This window comes from Octopus bimaculoides, chromosome 4 (assembly GCF_001194135.2).
Source record: "Octopus bimaculoides isolate UCB-OBI-ISO-001 chromosome 4, ASM119413v2, whole genome shotgun sequence".
In the NCBI taxonomy this organism is placed as follows: Eukaryota; Metazoa; Mollusca; class Cephalopoda; order Octopoda; family Octopodidae; genus Octopus; species Octopus bimaculoides.
Genome location: NC_068984.1, coordinates 15,816,917 through 15,825,516, shown reverse-complemented (window position 1 = coordinate 15,825,516; position 8,600 = coordinate 15,816,917). Strand labels below are relative to the sequence as shown.

The 8,600-nt window shown below is 38.7% G+C and overlaps 1 protein-coding gene across 1 annotated transcript in view; it reads left to right on the top strand.

The window, feature by feature from the left end:
* The window catches only part of LOC106877045 (uncharacterized), a 22,493-nt gene extending 14,192 nt beyond the window's left edge, over window positions 1–8,301 (top strand). The window contains exon 2 of the mRNA XM_014925832.2: window positions 4,222–8,301. Within this exon, the coding sequence (XP_014781318.1) occupies window positions 4,244–5,659 (1,416 nt within the window). The 5' untranslated portion in view covers window positions 4,222–4,243 and the 3' untranslated portion in view covers window positions 5,660–8,301. The remainder of the gene's footprint in view (window positions 1–4,221) is intronic.
* Window positions 8,302–8,600: the final 299 nt, after the last annotated feature.

Genomic DNA, 8,600 nt, shown 5'->3' with positions numbered 1-8,600 from the left:
ATAATTTTGCACATGGTTGTATTGACACTCACTGTTGATTAAAGTGTGGAGGCGCAATGGCCCAGTGGTTAGGGCAGTGGACTCGCAGTCATAGGATCGCAGTTTCGATTCCCAGACCGGGCGTTGTTAGTGTTTATTGAGCGAAAACACCTAAAGCTCCACGAGGCTCCAGCAGGAGATGGTGGCAAACCCTGCTGTACTCTTTCACCACAACTTTCTCTCACTCTTTCTTCCTGTTTCTGTTGTTGTGCCTCTAATTCAAAGGGCCAGCCTTGTCACACTGTGCCACGCTGAATATCTCCGAGAACTACATTAAGGGTACACGTGTCTGTGGAGTGCTCAGTCACTTGCACGTTAATTTCACGAGCAGGCTGTTCCGTTGATCGGATCAACAGGAACCCTCAATGTCGTAAGCGACGGAGTGCCAACAACAACAATACGTTGATTAAAGTAATGTACATACTCTACATCATCTCATTGATTAGATACTTTCTATTTCTCATTACTACTCTTGGAATAATTTCATCATTGTCATCATTACCTCTTAACTTGTTTTCCATGCTGGCATGGGTTGGATGATTTGACAGGAACTGGTGAGCTAGAGGACTGATCTAAGCTCCAGTGTCTGCTTTGGCAAGGTTTCTGTAGCCAGATGTTCTCTCCAACACCAACCACAGTGCACTGGATACTTTTTACATGGCACTGGCACAAGTGAGGTCACCATGTAACTTGCGAAACAAGACCCCCACTCAGCTGATAGTGGGGGTAGTATTAATTCTTTAGCATTCAGATTACTTTGTCAAATGCATTGCTTTGAATTAATCGGGTATTATCTCAAAGCTTTGATGATGTGATTGTTTAGTTTTAGAATGACCCTGTAGGGTAGGTGTGCAAAGCCAGATCTGGGCAGTTTGGACATAAAATGGGTAGACTATTTAGGCCAGATGTGACCGAACTGAATGTTAAAATGTTAAAGGAATCAGCTTTATGCAAGGTGATGAGGGGTTAAAATATGACTGAGGCAACAGAAACAAGTGTCTTGCAGTAGAGAGATATGGCTATCTCAGTTGGAAAAGGAGGGAAGATGAGGAAGATGTGCTAAGGCATACTCTGAACCCGGAACCATGTGCTTGGTAAGCAAGCTACTTACCACACAACCACTCCTATGCTTTGTGTAAAAAAAAAAGATACAGAAGGGTCAGATAATTGTGATTTTGTTCTACATATTCCCCTCTCAGATTCACACACTTATTGCAGCGGTCCTTCAGTTTTTCTAAGCCCTGTAAAAGAACTTCGAAGATTGGGCCTCCAGCCAGGCCTTTCACGATAGCCTTAAAGCCAGGAACTTTTCAACACCCCCTCACACCTTGTTTGTGGAAAATAAAATGGTAAGATGGTCATCATTTTGACTGCCTTTCATCAAAGGTCTTTTCAAATAAGGATGACCCGTGGCTAAACAATACTCACACTTAATGGGAACATTTACTCAGACACTCAACTTGCTAAAAATAACAACCAAATCACTTTCGAATTATAAGGGCATCCAGCTGTAGAAACTCCGCCAGATCAGAATGGAGCCTGGTGTAGCCATTCGGTTCAACAGTCCTCTGTCAAATCGTCCAACCCATGCTAGCATGGAAAGCGGACGTTAAACGATGATGCTGATGATGATGAAACAATACACTGAATATAGAAAACATCAAAACTTTGATCATAGGTCTGCTCAGTCAGTACTGACCTTGGGCTAAACAACAGCCTATCCCATATAGTTATGAATCCCAAGTTGAAAGCTTCATAGAAATTCAGAGTTGATTTGTTTTGAGTTGTTTTGTTTTTTTTAATCGTTATTAATAATCTAAACTTCTCTGACATTTAGACATTTTCCCCCATAAAGATAGTTATTCTTTTCATACCAGAAATCCCAAGATTGTGCATAATTGTTATTAAAATATACATTGTATATATGTCAATTTCCAGCAAAGCATCAAATGTACAAGGGTTGACTTATGACATTTTAATTGCAACTTATGTTATCAGGATGTCACCGAGCTCATTATCTACAATAAACAAGATACCATCTTTCTTGTTGGAAAGTTTATCTACTTTTTTATCATCATCTTCATCATCATCATCATTTCAACACCCCCTTTTTTCCATGCTTGCATGGGTCAGATGGAATTCATTGAGGTAGATTTTCTATGGTTGGATACCTTTCTTGTTGACACCACTCTCTTGCTTTCTGTGTCTGAGGGGATGGGAAAGTGTTTATGTCAACTGTGCTCATTTAATAAATTGCAGTGTTTCTCTCTTTCTCTCCCATCTCTCTCTCTCCCCTTTTCTTTCCCATCCCCTCTCTATCTTTCTCTCTTTCCCTTTCTCTGTCATCTCTCTCTCCCATCTCCCTCTCTCTCCCCCACCCCTGGACATGATTTTCATGGAAGATTGGAAATGAACAACACTGCTTGTATGATGGTGACATTCATTTACAACCATCACATGATGTCAAGACAAGGAGAGACAAACACACACACATACATGCATATATATACATACATACATATATTCACAGACACGCAGACACAAGGGTCTAATCAGTGAGGAATAAAAACAGCCTTTAATCTTAAGAGAAGTGACTGAGTGAGTCGTTATGATGCTATTGATGTTTCACCACTATCATGACAACTGTTATTTCTTCTATAATAAATAGAAGTGAAATTCTGGGACCCCAGTATCTCAGTCTACATCTGCTCTACATACAGGGCCGGCCCTAAGGTTGCTGGTGCCCCAGGCAAGCTGAAGTTCAGCGTGTACAACCTGACGGTCATGGAAATTTAATTATCTTTGTCATGCCCTCTAGCACATGGCACCCCAGGTGACTGCCTGAGTTGCCAGTACCTTGAGTTGGCCCTGTCTGAATAGACATATTATACCTTTTTGGAATCAGGATGATCCCAGGATTGAAAATCTATTTTACATTTGGTTCTTGAACAGCCAACATTGAAATCTGATTTAAAAGCATTTGGGTTGCTATTTCTAGCAGGTAAAGCTTGGCTGATTCGTGCCATCTTTGTTGGCATTTCTCAGATGACGTCAGAGATCAGTGGGGAGATAAATGACATTTACTTCATTAATTTTACATTGAGATGAGAACTTTAAGACAAATTGGCCAACAGTTGGAATTCAACTTGGGACTGGAACAATAGAATGATTGCATTACAAAATTAATTCTTGTCAGACCTTAACCTCTGGTCAAACACCACTGGAGCATATAGTCATTATAGGCGTATTATAGTCATGCTATTTAGCTCTCTTAGTTTTGGGCTGCAGACCCAATTAGCCCTCCACAGGAGCTGGCTCAAAAGTCCACACTGAGTACAGCTTTTAGGCTAGTTAAACATAAGTTTGAAAGCTGAGTTAACAGAGAGGAATTACAACGATGAAATTTCCAAGCAGTTTTAATGCACAAGTTTCCAAGAGAAACATACAATGCAACATACAGCCAGTCCAGGAATTGAAACCATGATCTCTCAATTGTGAGTGCACCACACTAATCACTAGGCCATGCATCTTCATCTCTAAACCCAAGTATTACTTGCCATTGTAGCCTCTCCTATCTTTATATCATTGCCTTACACAATAAACGTTTTGGTATTTTAACTAAAGCACTGGAACTACACCATTTCTATACTGACTACTCTTGTCAGCTAATGTTCTTCTATAACCAGACAAAATGTACAGTGACATTTCTTCTGACATTTCGGTCTGAGTCAAATGCTGCAAAGGTTGGCATTGCCTTTCATCTTTTTGCGGGGGTCAATGAACACTGTTGCATGAATTTTTTTTTTTTAATTTTCGTTTTTGCAGGTGATTCTATTATTTCCTGTTTTAAGCTTTTATACTACATTCAGTAACATCAATGTATTGCTTATTTAATCTTATCAGATTGGAAAGGTTTGGAAAGTTTTTTTTTTTTCTTTTTTGCAAACCACTCCTACAAGAGCCAGACTTCGATTATATTCTATTACTATATTTATATTCTACTCATTGATATGATTAATTATCAATATATTATCTACTTTGTATGTTTAAGTGGTTGGTAAGTGTTTGCTTAATTAATAGAACAAGAAAAATTGATGCATAAATATCATTGCTTCTCTTAATCTCTTTATATATTTACAATTTAACTTTTCTTTATCTTTTCTTTTTTTTTTATTATTTCAGTGATCCAATTGAGAGAATTCTAATGAAATTGTCCCACAAATATTCTCAGGCGTTATGTTTCGGCATTGCTGCAAAACACTTCGGACGCAAACATCATAACCTTGCAGGTGTTCTATTTCTTTTCTTCATACTATGGCTTCTATTACAGGTAAATGTGACATCAATAGTAGATTTTGCAAAGAAATCTGCTCAATATTCTGGACAGAACAAAGGTTTTGGTTATGACAGCAATGGAAATGCTATCTTGTCTCTACTAAAACAAAATATATCTGCATGTGATGGCTCTTTTGTTGGCTATGGAAATGAGTTTGCATTTTTCAAAAATATTGTTTTGAACCCGTCTAAAAATGCTGAATTTGTTCAGGAAACTACTGACAAACAGTGGACAGCACCGAAAAAAATAGTTTTTTCTGATGGCTATTTCTCTGTAAAATGTAAAAAAAAGCCATCATATGAGTTTAGAGGAAATAACCATCTTAACAAATGGTTTTCTGTTACTCAATTTCAGCCGGACATTATCAAAACTGTAAAGATAGAACCACGTCTTACAATAGCTATTGAACGTTATGAATATGCAAATCTTTTTCATTCCATGACTGATTTTTACAATGCCTTTTTAATGATGAAGATTTTCAATAGTACACCTGCTGAAACAAATATTTTACTTCTCGATAACCATCCTAAAGGTCTACTAATTAGCATATGGTACCAGTTGTTTAACAATGTTATCTTCGCTAAAGACATCAAGGAGCCTACTACATATAACAATCTAATCTGGAGTATTATGGGCTACAACAGTCCTCTTTATCCTTGTGGAAAAACACCAATATTATCTCAAATCGCCTTTAGTATACTGAATGACTGGACACCCTTATGGATGTACACAAATTCATTAGTCTCATATTTGTCTAATTTTAAAAAATTCTTTCTTGGACAGTACCATATTCGAGACTATAAGAATCTGAACTGTCAAAACCTTTCAGTTTTATTTATATGGCGCCGGGACTATATTTCACATATACATAATCCTTCAGGGCTCATTACTCGAAAAATAAAAAATGAAAATGAACTATCAGTAACGATTCAGAATCTTCTCAAAGGACATCTTGTAAGAGGGGTACAGCTTGATAAACTCCCTGTTAAGGAGCAACTTACTTTAATTTCCACAACTGATATTTTGATTGGCATGCATGGTGCTGCTTTATCTTTTAGCCTCTTTTTGCCAGACCATGCTGCTCTTTTGGAACTCTATCCCCGCTACTGGCCAACAACCAATCTTCATTTCCGCAGCATGGCACATTGGCGGAACCTTACATATCTTAGTTGGCAAAATGTTGATTACCTGTATGAAAAAAAATATTTTTACACTTATATTCCACCTGTTATTCTTAGCAAAATGGTCAAAGAGGCCCAAAATAAACTGTGCCCTCATTTATAACAGCCATTTGACATCATCTAAATAGTTTGTACAATGAAAGATCTCAAATTCAGAATGATGCACAAGACTTATCATCATTGTTTAACGTCCGCCTTCCATGCTAGCATGGGTGGGACAGTTTCACAAGATCCAGCCAGGCCAAAGCCTGTACCAGACCTCTGTGACTGTTTTGGCAGGATTTTTACAGCTGGATTAATACCAACCTCTCAACAGAGTGGACTTAGTGCTTTTTATGTGGCATAGAGTCATGAACTTGCCAACAATTAATTCATTTTTTTTTTCAAACATATCAAAATGTGTATTCAATTATGTTCTTATCATTATTTTTTTTATGATATATTTCATTGTGTGAGTATGAGTATGTATGTGTGCATGTGTGCATGCATATGTGTGTGTGCATGTGTGCATGCATATGTGTGTGAGCAATAAGTTCTTAAGAAACTAGTATGATAATCTAGTTTCAATCTGTGCTCAGAATCATTTCAATTTACTTCAACAGGAATCACACTGCTGGAAAAAAAATACTTGTTTTCAATCATATACTTTTATGTTCCATGTTCAAACCCCACTGAGTTGAGTTTGCCTTTTATTCTTCAGGGATCAGTAACATAACTAAAAGGCAAGTGCAGGAATTATCCCACTCCAATTTATACCACCTCTTCCCTACAAAAATATGTAGCCTTCTGCTGCAACTAGATATTATTATGATTAGTCAATTTGACTTAGGTTTGTTCTTATTCTTTGTAGAATTTACTACTTGTCAACTTAGATATCCACAAGCTTTCAATAATCTTTCAAGTCCTCAAAACCCTTCTGATAATCCTTCCTACCCTTAAAAGGGGACTGGACAAAATGTTTAGTGCCATTTCTTCTGGCTTTACATTCTGATTTCAAACTCTGCCAAGGCTGACTCCCTTTCATCCTTTTGGACAGGGGTCAATGAAGTAAGTACCAGTTAAGTTTAGGGGTTAATGATGTCAATTAGCCTCCTTCCCCCATAATTTCAGGCCTTGTGTCTGTGGAAGAAAGGATTGTTGTTGTTTTATTGTTCTTGTTAAGTCTGATGAGTGCCATGGCAGTGAGCTGGCAGAATCATTAGCATGCCGGACGACACGCTTAGCAGTATTTCATCTGCCTTCACGTTCTGAGTTCAAATGCCACTGGGGCCAACTTTGCTTTTCATCCTTGTGGGAGGTCGATAAATTAAGTACCAGTTATGTACTGGAGTCGATGTAATCGACTCATCCCCTTTCCCCAAATTTTGAGCCTCTTACCTAGAGTAGAGAGGATTAAGGCAGTGAGGTGGCAGAAATGTTAGCACTTGAATGTCAGACACCTTGCCATGCTATATTTCATCACATCCTTCTACATGATGAGTTCAAATCCTGCCATTTAATCTTTAATCCATCCAGGGCCGATAGAATAATCTTCTACTTACGTAATTCCTTACCTAATTTTTATAGGTGCGGATGTGGCTGTGTGGTAAGAAGTTTGCTTCCCAACCACATAGTTCCAGGTTCAATCCCACTGCTTGGCATGTTGGGTAGGTGTCTCCTATCCTAAGCTCGGGGTGACCAAAGCCTTGCAGGCAGATTTGATAGACGGGAAATGAAAGAAGCCCATCATATGTGTATATGTGCATGTGTGTGTGTGTGTGTGTGCGTGCGTGTGTGTGTATGCCCTTGTGTCATTCCTCCTCCCCTGCCAACTGCTCAGTAACTGGTGTTGGTGTGTTTATGTTCCCATAATTTAACAGTTCAGCAAAAGAGACCAATAAAATAAGTACTTGGCTTAAAAAGAAAAAGAATAACCACTGGGGTAGATTCATTCAGCTAAAAATTCTTTAAAGCAATACCCCAACATGGCCACAGTCTAATGACTAAACAAGTAGAAGATATAAGATTAAACACTGAGATAAATCCAATTGATCCTTCCCTTACCTTTCATAATTTTGCCCCTATTTTTTTATCTTCAAAGGACTCATTCATGTCAATCATTTTGTGAACTATCATCTCCCTACTTTCCTTACTTGCTTTTCTTTGTTTTTCAAGTGGTGACTTTCTCTTTCATCCTTTCAGAATCAATAAAATACAAACCAGTCAAGTACTGGAGCTGAGATAATCAACTGCATCATCCTCCAGAATGTATGACCTGTGCCTAGATTTAGAGATTATTATGGCCCTTTACTTCTTGAGTTCAAATCCCACTTGGGTGAACCTTGCCGTTTATTCTTTAAAGTTTGATGAAATAAGATACTTGTGAGGCTGACTACATCTTCTTTCTGTCCAAATATAGTTTGGGCTTTGTACCAATGTAAGAAAACATTGTTTGATGAAAACTCACAGCTTATTTTGCTGGGTATGATGGAAAGCGTTGACTGTCCACAACCAGTAGACTAAGGTGACATTTGTTTATTGATCATGCTTCAAGAACTGTGGAGGATGGACTTTTGCAGTTCCAAGCAATGGGGATTTTTGTAGGTGTTCTATCTTCCCATTTGTACCAATCTTTTCCAATTGTGTTGGTAGCTGAGTGTTGATACTTCCAAGTGTGCCAGTTACTATTGGTATAACGTCCACTCTCTTTATGGCCCATCATCTTCATCATCATCATCATCGTTTAACGTCCGCTTTCCATGCTAGCATGGGTTGGACGATTTGACTGAGGACTGGTGAAACCGGATGGCAACACCAGGTTCCAATCTAATTTGGCAGAGTTTCTACAGCTGGATGCCCTTCCTAACGCCAACCACTCAGAGAGTGTAGTGGGTGCTTTTACGTGTTACCCGCACGAAAACGGCCACGCTCGAAATGGTGTCTTTTATGTGCCACCCGCACAAGAGCCAGTCCAGGGCACTGGCAACGATCTCGCTCGAAAACCCTACAAAGGCCAGTCAGGCGGTACTGGCAATGGTCACGCTCAAGATGGTACATCTTATGTG